The sequence below is a fragment of the Bombina bombina genome, chromosome 2, assembly GCF_027579735.1.
Source record: "Bombina bombina isolate aBomBom1 chromosome 2, aBomBom1.pri, whole genome shotgun sequence".
Classification (NCBI taxonomy): Eukaryota; Metazoa; Chordata; class Amphibia; order Anura; family Bombinatoridae; genus Bombina; species Bombina bombina.
Window position 1 is genome coordinate 1,154,104,466 of NC_069500.1, and position 21,607 is coordinate 1,154,126,072.

At 34.7% G+C, this 21,607-nt stretch overlaps 1 protein-coding gene across 1 annotated transcript in view; it reads left to right on the top strand.

Moving 5' to 3' along the window:
• The window catches only part of GALNTL6 (polypeptide N-acetylgalactosaminyltransferase like 6), a 1,706,608-nt gene that overhangs the window by 1,593,531 nt on the left and 91,470 nt on the right, over positions 1 to 21,607 (top strand). Inside the window, 1 exon segment of the mRNA XM_053700241.1 lies at positions 11,092 to 11,313. Within this exon segment, the coding sequence (XP_053556216.1) occupies positions 11,092 to 11,313 (222 nt within the window).

The following is a 21,607-nucleotide window of genomic DNA, read 5'->3' on the forward strand; positions in this document are numbered from 1 at the left end:
TTATTTTGATAGGGCTATTAGATTAGGTGTAATTAGTTTAAATATCCTGTAATTTGTTTATTATTTTTTGTAATTTAGTGTTTGTTTGTTTTTGTAATTTAGCTAATTTAATTTATTTAATTGTTTTTAATTTAGTTAATGTATTTAATTGAAGTGTAGTGTTAGGTGTTAGTGTAACTTATGTTAGGTTTTATTTTACAGGTACTTTTGTATTTATTTTAGCTAGGTAGTTATTAAATAGTTAATAACTACTTAGTAACTATTCTACCTAGTTAAAATAAATACAAACTTGCATGTAAAATAAAAATAAATCTTAAGCTAGCTACAATGTAACTATTAGTTATATTGTAGCTATTTTATGGTTTATTTTGTTGGTAAGTATTTAGTTTTAAATAGGAATTAGTTAGGTAATGATAGTAATTTTATTTAGATTTATTTAAATTATATTTAAGTTAGGGGGTTTTAAGGTTAGGGTTAGACTTAGGTTTAGGGGTTAATAAATTTAGAATAGTGGCGGCGATGTTGGGGGTGGCAGATTGGGGATTAATAACTTTAGGTAGGTTGCGGCGACATTGGGGGCGGCAGATTAGGGCTTAATAAAAATAATGTAGGTGTCGGCGATGTTGGGGACAGCAGATTAGGGGTTTATAAGTATAATGTAGGTGGCGGAGATGTCTGGAGCAGCAGATTAGGGGTTAATAAGTATAATGTAGGTGGCGGTGATGTTAGGGATGGCAAATTAGGGGTTAATAATATTTAACTAGTGTTTGCGAGGCGGGAGTGCGGCGGTTTAGTGGTTAATATGTTTATTATAGTGGCGGCAATGTCCGGAGCGGCAGATTAGGGGTTAAAAATTTAATTTTAGTGTTTGTGATGCGGGAGGGCCTCGGTTTAGGAGTTAATAGGTAGTTTATGGGTGTTAGTGTACTTTTTAGCACTTTAGTTATGAGTTTTATGCTACGGCGTTGTACCATAACACTCTTCACTACTGACTTTAAAATGCGTTAGGGATCTTGGAGGTAGAGGGTGTACCGCTCACTTTTTGGCCTCCCAGGACAGACTCGTAATATGAGCGCTATGGAAGTCCCATAGAAAAAAGACTTTACGAAGCTTACGTAAGTCATTTTGCGGTAAGGCCAAAGAAGTGTGCGGTGCCCCTAAACCTGCAAGACTCGTAATAGCAGCAGTAAGGAAAAAACAGCATTAGGACCTTTTAACGCTGTTTTTCAGCCTAATGAACAACTCGTAATCTAGCCGAAATTATCAAAAGTAATAAAAAATATTCCTATTCTAATTCCCATTTAAAAAATAAAAACACTCCAAAATAAAAAACCTAATCTAGAATAAACTACCAATACCCCTTAAAAGGGCCTTTTGTAGGTCATTGCCTAAGTTAAACAGCTCTTTTACCAAAAAAAAAAAATATAAAGGGCCACTAACATTATAAACCCCCACTCCCCCAAACCCACAAAGTAAAAAAAACTATCTTAAAAAACCTAAGCTTCCCATTGCCCTGAAAAGGGCATTTGGATGGGCGTTGCCATTAAAATGGCATTTAGCTCTTTTACATGCCCAAACCCTAATCTAAAATAAAAACCTACCCAAAAAACCCTTAAAAAAACCTATCACTAACCCCTGAAGATTAACTTACAGTTTTTGAAGTCCCGCTTGAATGACCTTCATCCAGGCGGCGAGAAGTCTTCATCCAGCGGCCTCTTCAATCTTCATCTCGACAGCAAAGTGCTCATCCAAGTGGCGAGAAATCTTCATCCATGCGGCCTCTTCAATCTTCATCCATGCGGCCTCTTCAATCTTCATCCAGGCTGCATCTTCAATCTTCATCCAGGCAGCATCTTCTATCTTGATCCCGGTGGTGCGGAGCAGGTACATCCTGAAGACATCCAGTGTGGAGCATCCTCTTCATACGGTCACTGCCGTACACTGAATCTTCAATGCAAGTTACGCGATTCAAGATGGTGTCCCTTGCATTCCTATTAGCTAAAAAAAGTGAATTAGCCAATAGGAATTAGAGCTGCTAGAATCCTATTGGCTGTTGTGTTGAGGACAATATTAGAAATTGTGGTGTGCAATATATGTAATCTTAAACTTTCTTATATTCAGGCCAGGGTACGACAAAAAGACTAGACTGTGTGAACTGTTGATAGTACTATAGGGGGTGTATTCCCATTATGCTTGTAGTGTTGAAGTGGACTTTGAAAGTTGTTTCTCCCACTGCTGTATATTCTCCTAGGGTTCCAAAACTCCTTGCACCTGCACTGGTCATGAAGTCATTTTTTACATTCAGATGATGCAATTAAGCATTACAAGATCTAAGTTTAGCAAGGTAGAACAGTCAGGTAAGTAATAATACTAACTAACAAATAATTTGGTACAACTTTTCTGTATAAAAATTTAAATAAACACAAAAATTGTAGCAATTTTTTTTTTTACAACTGCAATACCTATAGAGCGGCAAACAGTCAACTTGCTTTACCATACATATATATGAGGTATATATTAGTGTGTCTCTTTTTATTGGGCTGCTTGTTTTTTGTCAGATAACAATTTATGAACCTTGGCTGGTATTGTCAGTGTGTTTTTCCCGTGATAACAATCCTAAATTGCTTCTTCCATTAATACCCCTGAAGTTTGAAAATATTACATTGTTAACTCCCCAATAAAAAAAATCCAAAAAACATATGGGCACTAGAACACTTAAATTGGCAGTTTCAGGGGTTTGGTGATTACATCACAGGTTGAAGAATCTGTATGTTGATTGATTCCTAGCGCAAAACTCCGAACTTAGAATATCAAATGCGCGTTCACATATTCCCCCATAGAAGACAATAGTGAAAAAATGTGGAAAGAACCCCCCCCCCCACTCTCGCACAAACACGATCGCATATTCTCATTTGCGCTAACCCGATATGAAAATATGAATATTTCATATTCCATTGTTCTGCACATACAAGAATATGTTCTTTTTATTCATAAGTAAATATCTCTACATATATCTCATCATTTTTGGCACAATATATATCTATACTGATTATATATAGGTATAGATATATACAGATATATATTATAATATCTATTTATAAATACAAAGAACATATTCTGTTATGTGAAGAACATTGGAATGTGAAATATTTACAGTAAAGACATACTTAAATCCTTTATTAAATATGAATATTGCATAAATATGCTCTTACATGTTTTCATCTACTTAACTGCAATGGCGCCAATGTACTTATATATGTGTATATATGTATTTATGTGTTTATATGTGTATATATGTCTGTAAATATTTATATACACATGTAAATACACACACACATATATATATATATATATATATATATATACTGTACATACATATACATAAACATGTATCTGTATGTGTCTCAATGTTAAAGCCCTTTACCTGCCATTTTTTTTTAACACCTGAATCTCATATCTTTGATCCCTTATAACTTTTGTGTGAATAATTTTTTGAATATTTTTTTAGATGGTGTTATTATGAGGGTAAGTGTACTTTGTCATGTATATTTGAAGGGTTTTGTGCAACTTTTATGTTTCACGAAACAGTTAACCAGAGCTCTGAAGTTGCAGTAAGGATTCTAGCATAAATCACGATTGTGCTCACGTGATCCTGTTTACTTTCAACTTGTAGCACGAGTGGTAAGTCCTATTAGCACAAACCCTTGCGATATACCTTTTATCGCTCTGGTGCAAATGTTTGCGCTCCACTCATAATTTAGCCCTTTAAATGTCCCTTTTACTTTGAAATTAGCAAGAAAAAAGTTTACTACTCATTTGACTTAAATTAAAAGTAAGTGATATTGCATTGCATTTGTATTATGGATTTGTCAGTTGTGTAGTTATATTGTACTTAATGGCCCTTTAACATTGCTTTTAAAGCAGTGTAGAAAAAAGTGAGATTAATGACACAATTACGTTTTTTCTATTACCCTTCTTTCACATGTTTAATCCCATTAAACTTTACATTTCAATAATGCATAAAATGTTTCATTATTGCAAGTCAACCATTATTGCAATAGACATTTATTATTTATTTTGCAGTCTTTTGCTGTAAAATACATCTAGAAATTGTGCTTGTTTGACTTTCTCCCAGGGAGGCTTGGGTTAAAGGAAGATTAAACCCAAATGTTATCTTTCATGATTCAGATAGAGAGTACCATTTTAAACAACTTTCTAATGTACTTCTATCATCTAATTTGCTTTATTCTCTTGATATTCTTTCCTGAAAAGCATATCTAGATAGCCTCAGTAGCTTCTGATTGATGGCTGCACATATTTGCCTCATGTAATTAGCTCACCCATGTGCATTGCTATTTCTTTAACAAAGGATATCTAAAGAATGAAGCAAATTAGATTATAGAAGTAAATTGGAATGTTGTTTAACATTGTATGCTCAATCTGAATCATGAAAGGACATTTTTGGGTTTAATGCCCCTTTAATACTGCTAGGCAATTTATGTGAACTTTTGTTTACCTTTCTCTTCTTCCCTAAGCTTCTATTGTGTCACATGCTTTTAAAAGTTGGATTATCAGTTTTGCATTAACATTCATGATAGGAAAATTTTTCTTTGCAATAGTAACTAAGCTGTATCAGTGCTAAACCTCTTCAAAGGGACATAATACTCATATGATAAATCCCTTAAAACTGTATAACTATAGTATAACTGTACAGTATAACTGTAAAAAGCTGACAGGAAAATATCACCTGAGCATCTCTATGTAAAAAAGGAAGATATTTACCTCACAATCTCCTCAGCTCAGCAGAGTAAGTTCTGTGTAAAAAGTTATACTCAGCTGCAGCCAAGCTGCAGGTAAAAAAAAATAAAAAATGAAGAAATGAACAGCAGCCAATCAGCATCAACAGTGCTGAGGTCATGAACTCTTTTACTGTGATCTCATGAGATTTGACTGAACTCTCATGAGATTTCATTGTAAACTTCCTTACACTGAATAAGGAAACAACATTAGAGTGCATGAGCCTCAATCCTTCGGCTGTCCCAGGACAGACATACTGATATGCTGCTTAGAAGTCCTTTACAATGGGATGTGGCTACTGAGAAACTTTTGAGGTAAAATATCTTTCTTTTTTACATAGAGATGTTCAGGTGATATTTTCTAGTCAGCTTTTTACAGCTATACTGCATCACTTTCAAGTGTTTGAACATTTGGGTATTATGGCCCTTTAAGGGAATACAAGAGGGCAGGCTCCCCCAATCTGCACATGTGCAAACGCAAACAGAGTTTGTGCTTTATCTTAATATTAGTTTGTGATTGGTTAGCAGGGGATGTCCTGTTCTGGGGGACAGGGAAATCAGTGAAAATAATAAACATAAGACAATATACTCATTTGACAAAATAAAGCTGCAGTTTTCATTGCAAAATTATCTTCATAATCATTCATTTATAATTAAGGTTCATAATCATGTAGTTTACAATTTGTGTTTAATGTCCCTGTAATGTATTCTACTGCAGTTTAGTATTTAAATGTATAATGAATTTTCTCACATTACATTTAAATACCATGGTGCATATTTTTTTTATTTTCAGCCCTTAGGCTTAGTTTGTGCTCTGTATTGGACTATTTTTATAGCTCTTCACTGTAAAATACATTGTCATAACTAGTTCTAAATCTAGAATTTAATATTATTTAAATGCCCTAAACATAGCATAACATGAAGTGCATGAAAACACAGGACTGTTTGCTTTTCAACATCATATTGTAATTAGACATGCTACTCTCATTTGAAACACAATATACTTTTCTCAGGTTATTCAGTGTATCATTCTGATCTGGTTATTGTTCCTAAGAGAACAAATACATTATTGATGGACAGCAAAACCTGTACTTTCTACAAATGAGGTAAAAGCAGTCAGTCTATACCTAAAAGCTTAAACGATTTAAAACAGATAGCTCTAGCGTATAACATAAAATCAAGACAACATTTTGTTTCAAGGGATTGAAATCTGCCAAAACAGCATGTATCCCTACCATTAAAAGGTAACCTTGGACTTAATGATTTTTGTATTTCAGCTAGAAGTTGGCATTGCTTTATGTAGCCAATAACTGTTATCTTGTATATATAAACATTGATGCTGTTGTAATTGAATGTTTATGTATAATGTCATTTTTACTAAGGGTAATTTAGTTGACATTCTTTTTACAATTGATAGGTCTACATGCAAAAATAGAAAATACCTAAATTATATATTATAGATGAGTAATTTAAAGGTGCAAAATAAAATGCTCTAATGTGTTGCCATTGTATAAGTGCATAGTTGCTTGTGTATAACTGCATGCTTAAAGGGATATGAAACCCAGCATTTTTCCTGTATGATTCAGATAAAGTATACAGTTTTAACTTTTCAATTTTCTTTTTGTTATCAAATTTGCTTTATTCTCTTGGCATCCTTTGTTGAAGGAGAAGTAATGCAATATTGTGTGGTTGCTGTGCATACAGTATAAGGTGAGACAATAACAAGAGACATAGATGTGCAGCCACAGATTAACAACTAGCTCCCAGTAGCGCACTGCTGCTTCTGAGCCTACTTAGTTGTGCTTTTCAACAAATTATGTCAAGAGAGCAAAGCAGACTAGATAATAGAAGTAAATTGAAAACTCTGAAAATGGCATGCTCTGTCTCTATCATTTCACTTTAGTGTCCCTTTAACCCCAGCAATGCACTACTGAAACCTAGTAGTGTATTGTTGCTCATGAGACTACATAAGTGTGCCATTCAACAAAGAATACCAAGATAATGAAGTAAATTGAAAAGTTTCTTAATATTCAATGCTTTATCTGAAAGTTTGATTTTAATTTTCATGTCCTTTTAAATTGTCTGACTCTGAGTAGGCTCACAGTTGTTCAGAGGAATCAGAAGAGGACAGATCATGTTGAGCTGGTGACTTTGTTACATAATCAGTCTCATACTTACAGAATGGATGACAAACATTGCTGCTAGAGTGTGCACGTACTGTACTACAATGTGCACCCAAATAGGTCAAGCCATATGCTTATTCTAATGTGAATTTAAAAAAATGCAATCAAAAATGTTTATCCCCTATGGTCTTAAATTATTACACAATACAGTGTCACCCAAGTAATGTATGTAACACTGGGTATTGTCACAAGATTCTCAGCCGATTGAAGAATATTTTTGAACGTAGGTTTTCTGCTGCTCCATACAACTAGGTCACTTATGACAGACCTCCTGTGAAGAGCTGGTATTTACCTATCTGGATGCTGTTTCTGAGATTTCCCCTGCTTCAAAACAAATGTTACAGTTGTCTGTTAGCAGCAAAGTGTGATTCACATAATTGTGTAGCTGCTGCTGCACAACACAAGAATGGACAGATCAAGGACTAAGGGGTTTATTGTGCATCATGTGGTAGAGTCCTTTATTGAGTACTGAGAGCTAGGCACGCAGAAACATCTTGCACAGCATTTATTTGTGGTTCAATACCCAGTGGGCAAAGTTATAGTACTTTGGTAGGTATCCTGGGCAATCACTCTTGATGGGTATTGAAATATCTGTCACACACAACAAAGCCTCCAAAATTGCAAGCTCATATTGTTTCCATAAACAGCTCATGTGCCTGAGAAAGAGCCACAATTGTTGTGTGCTACAGCCATAAGCTGCATTTTGAATAGTGGATGTCCATATGTTACACCATTTTCACATGTGATTGGTCGACTACATTTCTGTTATAGGGCTGTTAATAACAAAACAGGTTAGAATGTTCGCCACAGAGGTGCTTTTGATACACTTGGCTGAGCAGAAAGCAAAGGACAAAGGAGATTAGCTACACAGCAACACTAGAGTTTTCCCACTACCCTTTGTAAAATAACTAGTTAATTCACAGAAAAAAAAACATCACAGAAACATTCCTTTGAAATTCTTAGTTACTTTACAGTGTTGCTTCAGTAGAAAGAAGACAGAATAACTAACATCTTTCAGAAAACTTGTAATATATCAAAACATTTTTTTATTTTCAAGAAGAATTGTTATATGAAAAAATGTTATTGTCAAAGTGCAATAAGTAGCTTATATCAACTATAAAGGAGAGAAAAATAAGTGTGTACACCATGACAAAAATAATAGAAAATAAACTACACAGAACACATAATTCAGGCATTTTCTGCAATTTATATACCAGGAAAGAATTACAAATATGATGTTTCTCTGTCAGTAATGCTTCAAATCTCCATAAGGATCACTAAAATGTATGTGTGTGTGTATATATATATATATATATATATATTCAAGGAGGCTGGTGCACTCACACTAACAGGTTTCCTGGTGCTAGGGTGCTGAATGCAGGTAGAGATATAGGTAATAGAAGACAGCACTCATTGGTCTTAAGAAATAGCAATAGTAGCTTTTATTTACGTGACGTTTCGGGGACAGCTCCCCTTCATCAGGCCAACAATGAAATGTGACAAGCAAACCTTTATACCCTCTAAGACCCTCCCCCAGTGGACAGAAATTGCACCAAAATGGTTGTCAAGGCAACCACCTATTGTTACACCAAACAGTAAATACAAAAACACACATATGTTAGCTAATATCTATACATAGGATACAATCAACAAGTGAAACCATAATGAACATACAAACTGATGGGTACAAATATAAGACAAACTGAGAATAAGACAAAATGAAACAAAAGAAGACACAATCGACTGCAGGCACAGAGTATATAGTTATATGGCAACTATGTAAGGGCCCACCCAAATAGAAAGATGAACGCTGCAAGGCAAATGTATCTATTTATTTAGTCATAGCGATCTGTGGTGCATTCGGCTCTCACTGTTACACGCTAGGTAGGTTTGTGCTACTGATACGGATTGTGTTTATGGTTTGATATTATTAGATTGAGTGTATCAACATTATTCTTAGGGATCCCTAGTATCCACTACCAGTAGCATGCACATTTAATATGTCTACGCTGATTATTACTTATGTCACACATTTAAGTAGACTATTTCTTATGTCACACATTTCAGCAGGTTAGTTCCTATGTTATATATGGTACTCTATGTCGTGCTTATTAGGCTCATTAGGTTCTGCTCCATGTTTTGTACTGTGTTTTGATAATCTTTCTATTTGGGTGGGCCCTTACATAGTTGCCATATAACATATACTCTGTGCCTGCAGTCGATTGTGTCTTCTTTTGTTTCATTTTGTCTTATTCTCAGTTTGTCTTATATGTACTGTATGTACCCATCAGTTTGTATGTTCATTATAGTTTCACTTGTTGATTGTATCCTATGTATAGATATTAGCTAACATATGTGTGTTTTTGTATTTACTGTTTGGTGTAACAATAGGCAGTTGCCTTGACAACCATTTCGGGACAATTTATGTCCCCTGGGGGAGGGTCTTAGAGGGTATAAAGGTTTGCTTGTCACATTTCATTGTTGGTCTGATGAAGGGGAGCTGTCCCCGAAACGTCACGTAAATAATATATATATCCAACATGTAAAAGCAATTTGATTATATTATAAGTCCAGGGACTGCAGATACTTTTATATGTTGGATCCAATTTACATAGTCCTGGCAGTTGGTGGTTTATAGTTGTGAGTACAGCCCCCCCTCCCTTTATGTTGCTCATATGCTAAATCACTTGAAAGTGATTCATCCTAACTGTAAAAGTTAACTAGGAAATATCACATGAACATCTCTATGTAAAAAAGGAAAATATATTACCTCAAAATCTCTTCAGCTCACCATAGTAAGTGCTATGTGAACAGATATCATTAATCTAGCATGATCTGCAAGGTCACAAAAAAAGTATTCAGTGCTGAGTTCATACTTTAATTTAATGTGATATCATGGGATTTTTTGTGTAAATTGCTCAATTATTCATTTTGTATGATTTGGAAATTACTTTTTTCATTTATTCATTTCATTGTGTACTTTTGTAATGTATGCATCTCCTTCCCATACGAAAATGCAGCAAGACACTCTGTTTTATGGTAAATTTGGCTTTCGATAATTCCACCAGGGAAATAGAGGTACTGGCCAGAATTCTTAAACAATCTCTCCAGCCTAGAGACTATTAGAGAATTGGGACATGTATTGGCCTTTGAGTAAACAGTAATAAAATGATAAGAAGGACTTTGTGTAAATAATTAGACAGATAAGATAATGGGTATTCTGTCCTTACAAGATCAGCCCCTGTATTGCATTGTGGTTTCAGTTAGCAGAAACAGTTATTTCATATACAGAAATATACCTAAAAGAACAATTTCCCATACATTTTAAACTCTGCAGCTGGTATTAAAAGTATTTAGAAACACATTAAGGAGAAACCCATTTTACAGTACTCTGTGCCTTCAAGGATATATACTCAAATTTATTAGGAATGTACAATTAATCATAACAAAAGCTTTAACAAAATGTTTTTATTGTATAGAAAAGTGTGGGTCTCAAAACAGTAGCTGCTTTTTATTCATTACATTCATACTTTTACCTATTTGTAACTCAAATCTACTATTGTTGTTAAGAAAATATAACTTAAAAAGCTATTTTGTAAGATTGACTGGATTTCTTGTTTTCAATCAGCAACTTTATTAATGACAACAAATTACTCAGAGAAGCTACTTTATAATGTTTTGTTTTAATATTTGGTTCTACACATATTCTCTAGAGCATTTGTCTTTCATTTTTTTGTTTGCCTGATTACACAAGTCTTTTGATGAACAACTATTGTTAACACCGAACACTAAATTGCCTGTAACCTTCAACTTTCTAGGAGCTATATAAAAAAACTATAGTTGTCATTTGAAATGAAAAAGGTTAAGTAAAAGCTATTGCATTTGTCTCTGAGTAATGATTTTGCCTGATTTTGATTAATATGGGTTTCATTAATCCCCAACAGTGCAGTTATATTTCAGTACTTTTTCGTTTAATAAACTAATTGAGCCATTAATCTGTCTCTATTACAAAAAGGTCATAACTACTTGGTGTATAATGAAAGAAAATGCAAAACTCTGCAACTGGATATATTATGGTTACCAACAAAAGCTTCTTTTTTTTGTCCTAACAGAACTTAAAGCGAGTAGCTGAAACATGGATGGATGAATATGCAGAATATATTTACCAGAGGAGACCGGAGTACAGACACCTCTCCACTGGTGATTTATCTTCCCAAAAGGAGCTTAGAAAGAACCTCAAATGCAAGGACTTCAAATGGTTTATGTCTGAAGTAGCCTGGGACATACCAAAGTATTACCCTCCGGTGGAGCCTCCGTCTGCCTCATGGGGAGAAGTAAGTTCAAATTCTGTATTCAGAAATATCATTGTTGCTTGAGTATTAAAGGGATGCATTCATTGAACTGTCAATGTACTGTAGGAGTTCATTGTTAGCGGTGTGTAAAAAACTAATATGACAGGTTTTATTCTCAAAATACTAACCATGGCTCCTACAGCAATCCGTTAGATATAGCCATGCAAAAGCTCCAAATTCACTTTGTTTGGGCTTTCTTTGATGTGGCATTATAGTTCATTCAGTTATGCTGTTTAATCTAGATAAAGGGAGATTAAACTCAAAATTATATTTGCCATACAATATGCATAATACAAAAAATAATGAAATTCATATTCATTATTTATTTTACCTGCTCTTCCTGTAATTCAGCTCTGAAGATTTTATTATTCCTATTCTCCCTAAAAAGGCTGGAGTGCATTCTGTAGTATGCAGAACCCTAACAAACTTACATGCTGAAGAATGATTGGTAGATGTGGGCAAAAGCTTGTTGATGTTTGTCCTTAATTGGTCACAGCAACGAAAGTAAGATAATTAATATACATTTAAGATACGTGGCCAGGGCCTGCAAAACAAGGCATATGTTTCTAACAAAAAAAGATTTTAAAGGCTTTGTAAAGCTTTCACAAAATTAATTTGCTTTCCCTTTAATCCAGAGCATCCAATTTTCTTGCATTTTGATTGGGTTAACACACATAAAACTAATTTTTTTTGCTGTGCCCTCTGTTTCTATTGCTTGGGAACTTTGGCAGTGCAGCTGATGGTTAATTAATTACTGACAGCAGTTTGATTGTGACAAGCCGCAACTGATAGCAGCAGTGATGGCAGCAACCCTGTCTCTACAAACAGCAACAAACATACAATCTAGCCTTTCCTCTAAATATCCTGTTACTTGGAAGCAACAGCATGTCCATGTTTACATCTAATATTATGGATAGTTTATATTGATACATCTTTTCCTCATTCCTTTTTTTTTATGTGTTTATAAATTTGTTTTCAGAACAGTAGTTTAATTATTTTGTTTTATTTCATAAATATTACTTACCGTATCTTAAATGAAATGCAGTGATTAAAAACCTCTTACTTAATGTGAATTTTGTACAGGTTAGCAGTGTTTTTAACATAATATTTTATCCCTTTAAAATCCTGAAAATTCTTATGAAATTTGATTACATTAGGCGGATGATCAGACTCAATGCATTATGTAGAGGTTGGTATGAGTGCTGTATGACTATTTGTTAATTGATCCTGCAGAATTATACAGTAGCTCTATATTATCTTGAGTGCTAAATTAAATTGCCTTAATCTTGCATCTTGTTTTATGAATAAAGTTACAGGACATTATTATTACTATTGTTTTAAATAAACATAAACTGTCCCTTTTTTTTCTATTTTACATATGTTTTGAAATACAACACATATACATATTTACATCCTATAGGTTCTCTTAATTAATTGTGTCCTATGTATAAATTCCCCTTGAGACACATTCAGTTTGGTTTTAATGTGCACTCTTTGGTTGTTAGATAATTGATAAGGGTATTTATAGGAACTCAGCTGGACCTAGAACATGTCTATGATTAAGCACCTGTAGTGGGTGCGAAACATGTCAGATGTATCCTGTTAGTCTTCTTGTCATTGTTTGTGCCTTGTTTGTAAGGATTTGCATCCTCTTTTTTTAATGTACCAAACAAGTTTGGAATTAAAGTTTTTTTTTTTTTTTTTTACATACCAGTGAGTTTCTGCTATTTGTATTGCTATTTGGATTTATGGCGTGATTCTGGGCCTGAACGGTTGTACGTCTGGTAATCTTATTCTATCCAGAACTGTTTAATCTACTGGGGACTCTCATTCCTGAGATGCCGGGTACTTTCGCTTCCTGTTTGTACTGTCCCTTTAAGCTTGTATTGCACATGATCTCTATACATCTGTAATACTATATTTCCTATATTATAAAAGGTCAGGTATGTTTGTCCGATGCAGTCATGCGCAGTAGAGACTGCAGCATGAGACAAACATACCTGACCATAAGGACAGATCAGTCAGTGAGGATCAGACAGCAAAGAGGGGGGCACAGAGGGAGGCACAGGGGGGGCAGAAGCCGGGGGCCTCGAGGGGGGTGCGAGGGGTGGCAGGAGTGGAGGGGGTGCGAGTGGGGGGGGGGGGCAGGAGCGGTGGGGGGAGCAGGTGGGACCACTGCACTACAGAAAAAAAAAGTTGAGAGCAGCAGAGAAGGAGGGAGGGAGAGGGGATCCAAGTGGATGGGGATGTACACCGGCTTTAGGACTAGTGTGTTATAAACAGTTTAAAAGTATTTAAAACTGTAATTTTCTTAGTAAAATCTAAACTGGTTTTTACTCCTGGGACACACCCATTGAAAAGTCTGTTGTGCGTTGGCAAAATAAATAATTTAATGCCATTGCAAAGTTTTTTTTACAAAGCATAATTAAGCATTCTATTATGAAATCAATTTTGAGTCTAATGTTCCTTTAAGAGACAGGGTTGATATATTAGTTTAAATGATCTGTAGGTAATAGAATAAATAAGTTAACGTCAGACCTTGCTTTGAATAAAGAAATCAAATAAAAATGACCCTAGTAAATATAGAGGTGTCATCAAACAGCACTCACCTATAATTCATACAAAGTAAATCTTACAACTTTTGTTAAACCCTCCAACTGAAAATACAAGAGACTGGATTAATTATAGAAGAAATATGTGCTAATTCATCTCTGGAGTTCTCCGTCACCCACGTCTTTTATCTATTCTCACAATTTATTTAGAAAGTTCTCTTAGTTTTCCATACAAGTTAGCAATTTGCACAGCTGGATATAGTTTTTAGCAGTGTCAAAATAAGTAATGTTATACACTACTGCAGTACTACTTCATCTGCTACTTTAGCATAATAGCAACTGCTTCATTTATTTATTTATCATGTAAAATTATTAACAGTATATTATTACTTTAATTCTCACTTATTTAACCATAAAAACCTTAAAGGGTCATGAACCTCAAAATGTTTCTTTCATGATTCAGATAGAGTATTCAATGTTAAACAATTTTAAAATGTACTTCTATAATAAAATTTGCTTCATTCTTTTGGTACCCTTTTTAAAGGAGCAGTAATGCGCTACTGTGAGCTACCTGAACACATCAGGTGAGCCAATGGCAAGACACTTAAACGCAGTGGTGTAGCGTGGGTTGTCAGCGCCCAGGGCAAGGTAAGAATTGCGCCCCCCCTAACCCATTAGCACTGACTGAGTCTCTTCCACCAGTACAGTAGGTATTGGCAAATTTACTTTGAATCTAGGAGCCAGTGTGTGCGTGTGATGTGTGTGGTGTGTGCGTGCGATGTGTGTTTGATGTATGTGTGTGCTAGTGATGTGTGTGTGTGTGCTAGTGATGTGTGTGTATGGTGTGTGTGTGATGTGTGTTTGATGTATGTGTGTGTGTTTGATGTATGTGTGTGTTTTTATGTGTGTGTGTGTTTGATGTATGTGTGTATGTGTTTGGTGCGTGTGTATATGTGTGGTGCATGTGTATGTGTGTGGTGCATGTGGTTTGTGTGTATGTGTTGTGTGTGCTGCTGCAGGGACGTTTATGCCCTTTTCTCCAGGACATTAACCATCTTTTTTAATATTTAGAAAATATCTTAATTTCAGGATTAGTGGAAATTTGTGTGTGTGTGTGTATATATATATATATATATATATATATATATATATATATATATATATATATATAGATATAGATATATATATATATATATATATATATAGATAGATAGATAGATAGATAGATAGATAGATAGATAGATAGATAGATAGATAGATAGATAGATAGATACAGACACTCATATATATTATGAGCAAAAAAGGAAAAAACAATGACTATTGCCTTAGTTTAGGACTCATGGCCAAGTGCACATCATGCCATTATACCATTTATACTGAGATAAAAGTAAATCCAGCATATAATTGACTGAATTTGTTTTAAAAACACTGGCCTGTTCTTCACAGATCATTTTTAAAGAGTCTCAAATCCACAGTAAATGAGGTTCTCTTTTTTAAATCTGCTTATATTTCACTATTATTGTTATTATTATTATCTTAAGACGTAAAGTTGGAAATAAAACAACTATTAATTTGCCCAAATAACCAAATGTTGCAAATATAAATCTTGACAACAATGGAACAAATTATAAAATATAAAATAAAATATATTTCTATGCACAAATTATACAGTTACATAAAGCCTTTTTAATAAAATATCTAAATTCACACACACAAATAGATGGATATAGCTATATATATATATATATATATAAAATTATACAGATATATACACACACTCACTCATGGTTGTGTATTTTACTATATGTCAGAAATATATAGTAATTTAATTAAATGATGTCAGAAATCAATATATTTATATATATATATATATATATATATATATATATATATATATATATATATATATATATATATATATATATATATATATATATATGTGGGGGGGAAATTAACTCAGAAAATTCATTTAAAATCCAAAGTTCTATATTTATTTCATTTTTGTTATAGTTTACTTTTTAAAAATCAGAATGCATTCAATTACATTTAAAAAAATTAAACTTGTTTATCAATTTCCAATATTCATTAAACCATTATTCTCAACCTCAACAGGAAAAAAAACTAGTGGAAAACATGCAATAAATTAGGAACGTTTAAGAAGCCAGAAATATTCTTAAAAATAATATAAAAAATAAAATAAAAAAGCCGAAACTACGTCTAGCACTAAATATGTGTTTGAATCTCAATGTTTGGGGGGGGGGTACAATCTTGTTTAAGTGATGTCCGTTTACAATTAGACCCCAGGATGCAATCGTGTCTTGGCTGGACTGTGCTAACATTCCACTCTTAGCATGTTTAATCCTGACAATTTGTAGTCAATATAGCCACTAAGCAACCGACATCCCTTTATCTTCTCCTCCCCAAATTACTTACCTTTTAAAGTCACGGGCGGGCACGACACGCTAGAGACAGTCTTCCTCCACTTCTTGCTCCCTCGGTCCCTGCTGACCTGCGCGCTGGGAGTGGGAGGAGTCAGGACCCGCCGAGCTAGTAATGTAAACCGTAACGCTAGACAGCAGGTAACATTCGGACAGAGTCAGATTACACTTACAGGTGGCACAGACAGACTTACAGACGACACTGACAATTGAAGTTCACACTTGCGTTGAGACTCAAGACAGAACAGCAGGGCGTCTGTTAGAATGTTTATCCTCCCTGTTCCCTTTGCTTGCCAAGTTGCCAAAATTTCCGCTGGAGTCTGGGACTGACTGTCACAGTCTACTGTCTGGTGGAGGCTTTTGCGCCCCCCATAATTATGCGACCGGGGCAACCGCCCCAGTGCCCCCCCCCCACGTTACGCCACTGCTTAAACGTGCAGCCTCCAATCAGCAGCTAGCTCCCAGAAGTGCATTGTTGCTACTGAGTCTACCTAGGTATGCTTTTAAAAAAATATGCACAGAGAACAAGTAAATGAGATAATTGAAGTAAATTGGAAAGTTGTTTAAAAACTAGTCAGGTCTGTGGGTCTAGATTATGTTTTATACACTTTTTCTTTTTCTTTACAAACTTGTTATTAAAGCAATGCAACATAAAGGTTTATCCATTTAATGGTCTTACATCATCAGTCAGTTACACAGGAGTCGATTACTAGTTTAGAATTTGCTACACTCTTACTGCTCTGGCTGTCAATATATATATATATATATATATACAGTGTATATATGTTACGAGTAAAGTCAGTAATGCTAGGATTACCCAAGCGGCTGTAGGTAAAGCCAGATGTACTGTAATTCAGCTGTGGGTAAAGGCCAATGTACTGTAATTCCCCCATCTACACTATTTATTTATTTTTTATTTATTTTTGCCCCGCCGATCCTCTGGCATACACCCCAAAGGAACCATTGTATATATGTTTGTATATATGTTTGTATATATGTTTGTATATATGTTTGTATATATGATTGTATATATGTTTGTATATATGTTTTTATATATGTTTGTATATATGTTTGACAAGGTGACTCAATCAGTCTGAGGGGATTTATGATCTGACATCGGGCTTTACCAACAGCCGCTTGGATAATCCTAGCATTACCTGAGTATGCTAGGATTACCCAATATCTGACTTTACCACAACATATATATTATATATATATATATATATATATATATATATAGATAGATAGATAGGCAGTGTATATATATATATATATATATATATATATACATACACACACAGTATATATATATATATATATATACTGTATATATATATATATATATATATATATATATATATATATATATATATATATATACACTTTATCACCCCCCCACATGGCTGTGTCTGAGGTGAGTTCGGGCAGATTGCTACTATCAGGTGCAGAGGTCTGGAAGTCATAAAACCACTCACACAATTAAAGATACCTAATGTCTTCCAAAAGCATTTTAAGAGCTGACAGGGTCAGGGAGAGTAAGTATGGGCTTCTAAGTGTGTTGTAATGTATCTTTAGCAAAGAAAGAATTCATAAATAGCATACTAGATTATTATGTTATACAGCTTTATTTATTTTAGCCAAATGTTACCTTATATTTTTTAATATATTGTGTGACCCCTATCTATACTCATCTATGATCACAAATGAGTCTTTGGAACCTATTAACTCCTTCAGTACTCAGGAATTTTAGAAAAAAACTTGCTCACAGTATCAGATAATGTTTTGCATGTTTGCTTTTATTGCTATCACGCCATTTAAATAGAAATTGAGCCTTGCTTTGTTTTTTAATTTACCTAACAAAACTATATATTTCTTTTAAGTAGACAACCCAGAGTATTGATCTAGGCCCATTTTTTTCACAAACTTTAGGTTTCTCACTAAAATTATTTACATACCTAAATGGTTGTGAAAGCTTCTTTTTCTGGGGGGCAAGGCTGGCAGCGGCTAAAATGGCTGCGTAATTCCAGTTCCGGAACAGTGGCCCAAACAATTTAAAACAAGAGATGTGCAATCACTAATCAGATATTAATAATAGATGCGAAATTATTGGTAACCTTCTCAGGAACCAGAGGAACCTCCATTTATGGAAATCGGACTACTCTATCAACCCTAACACCATGTAGCGTGGGCAGCTACAGTAACCAGCATCTGGGTGAGATACAGCAAAAGCCTATCTGGTGTAAGAGTCGAAAAGGCACAAAAGGCGCAAGAACCGGCTCCATTCATTGGCGATCTCAACAGCGGACCTGCAGGAGCACATTCAGGTGACGCCAGCTGAACCGGAAAGTAATTTCTAAAATCTGATCCTCGGCATGGACCTAGTAGCTTTGCAGCATTTTCTGGCCTCAAAGCAAACCGCCTCATAGAAAGTGTGAGCAGTGAACAGGGGATAGAATATGCATAATACTATACCACTAATATTCTATGCAAAGGAAAGTAGTAGTAGAAAACTGCTTTTAGTAGGGTGACCCTTGCCCACACAGCATTAACAAATTAGGGGACTTTTTACCAAGTACAAAAATTGGTGCAATTCAAAAATATCCACCGCTAAGTCAAAGACAATTTACCATGAGGGTCAAAAGAAATCACAAATTTGTATATATTCTACTCCAAATCATACTATGGCTTCTAAAAAACTGCAAAAGCTTGACAAAGCTAACAAGATTCAGCCTAACAAAGGCCACGTGGTGACCTCCTACTTTACAGCGGCTGACCATTCTACCTCACCAACCAGCAGCAGCTCTTACGATATGCCGAGTTCACCTCCTCACATTCAGCATAACAATGCAACCCAGGAAACATTACAAATACCTGCAAATATATTGTCATCACTTCCCTCTAAGGAGGTCTTAGCAAACATTGTACGCACATGTGTAAGTTAGGAATTGGCAGACCTGCGACAGGATATGCACACATTGTACTTTAGAGTCAAAGCTTTAGAGGACAGTACTGATTCAATAAGAGAAGCATTTAATGAACACCAACAGCAATTGGATTTTTACAAAAGCTCCCTAGAATCATTAGCTGTAAAGGTCTAAGACGGATCTGTCTTTTTTTTGTTCACCTCTAAAATAAAAGCTGGAGGAAAAACTTGCATATTAGGGGAGTGCCAGAGTCTGTATTACCCAAGGACCTACCAACATATTTGCCAGCACTGTTTTCCCATCTGTGAGGTCCACCCACTGCGGTAGATATACAGTGGGATAGGGCACATAGAGTTTTACGCCCAAAACTGGCAGATTCAGCTCCTCCACAGGACATAATTATAAGATTTCAGGGAAAAGGAGGACATTTTGGGATTATCTAGAAAGAACCAACCTATCCGTTTTAGGGGTAATGTCCTGCAATTCCATGCAGATCTTTCACCCAGGACCCTCCAGAAGAGGAGGGAATTTGCTCAGTGGCCTTTAATTTGAGACATCACAAAGAAACAAAAAACGACGTTTCGGTCAGCACCTGACCTTAATCATGTATATACATATGTCCACAACCACTCTATATAAAGCCATAAGAGGAGGAGTCTAATACCTGTATAGGTGTTTCACATTCTGTTAACTCATCATCTACTGACAGGAGAATATTTTCCAGACTCCATCTAGTGGTTACAGGACTACTCATCTTACATATATATTACCTGAAAGACACAATATACATATTAGCAATCTTCTTAACATTAATATTCTTTTATTAGACATTTAATCCTACTCTATTTAAAAAACAGCATTCTAGTAGCAAAATATTTATATTAAATGCAATAATACTTTTTCTAAAAAACATTTACAAAGTGACATTCCAGTCTATTTCCCTATTCATCCCTAGTGGAATGAGAGCTTGAAGGGTATATATCCAATATGTTTCCCTACACTTTAGAATTTTTTGCCTGTCTTCCCCTCTCCTAGGTTTCCTAATCTGTTCAATAACCTGGTATCTTAGTTGTGAAATAGTATGTCCTGCTTGGATATATACCCTTCAAGCTCTCATTCCACTAGGGATGAATAGGGAAACAGACCTGTCATGTCACTTTGTAAATGTTTTTCAGAAAAAGTATTATTGAATTTAATATAAATATTTTGCTACTAGAATGCTGTTTTTTAAATAGAGTAGGATTAATTGTCTAATAAAAGAATATTAATGTTAAGAAGATTGCTAATATGTATATTGTGTCTTTCAGGTAATATATATGTAAGATGAGTAGTCCTGTAACCACTAGATGGAGTCTGGAAAATATTCTCCTGTCAGTAAATGATGGGTTAACAGAATGTGAAACACCTGTACAGGAATTAGACGCCTCCTCTTATGGCTTTATATAGAGTGGTTGTGGACATATGTATATACAACATGATTAAGGTCAAGTGCTGACCGAAACGTCGTTTTTTGTTTCTTTGTGATGTCTCAAATTAAAGGCTATTGAAAACTTACGTTTTGATGCTGCTACTCTCTATTTGCCACTGTATCTATGGTCAATATATATTTTCTCACATTTTACTTCCGCTCCTTGACCTTTATTTTAGGTCCTCCTTGGCAGGTAGTATATATTAATCTGAGCTACATTTTAATGTGATTACTTACCCCTATTCTATATAATTCATCACATTACTAGACCTAGGAATAGTTGGTGCACTAATTTATGTGAGCCTAGTATTGTGGCTAGTACACTTCCTAACCCTGGGAATATATACTATATTTATGATAAAGTAATTTTTATTATTTTGTTATAAGATCATAGAAACAGAAAAAAAAGAAACAATCTGTAACAACATGGATCTTAGAACCATAATGAAACTAAAAAAATAAAAAAGGAAAAGGTTACAATGTCAGAAGTCATCAGATACCATTAATTACAGATCTCTAGATCATGAAAAACAAATTTATATTAAAGGGACAGTCTACACCAGAATTTTTATTGTTTTAAAAGATAGATAATCCCTTTATTACCCATTTCCCAGTTTTGCATAACCAACACAGTTATAATAATATACTTTTAACCTCTGTGATTATTTTGTATCTAAGCCTCTGCAAACTGCCCCTTTTTTCAGTTCTTTTGACAGACGTGCAGTCTAGCCAATCAGTGCCTGCTCCCAGATTACTTCACGTGCACGAGCACAGTGTTATCTATATGAAATATGTGAACTAACACCCTCTAGTGGTGAAAAACTGGTAAAATGCAATCTGAAAGAGGTGGGCTTCAAGGTCTAAGAAATTAGCATATGAACCTCCTAGGTTAAG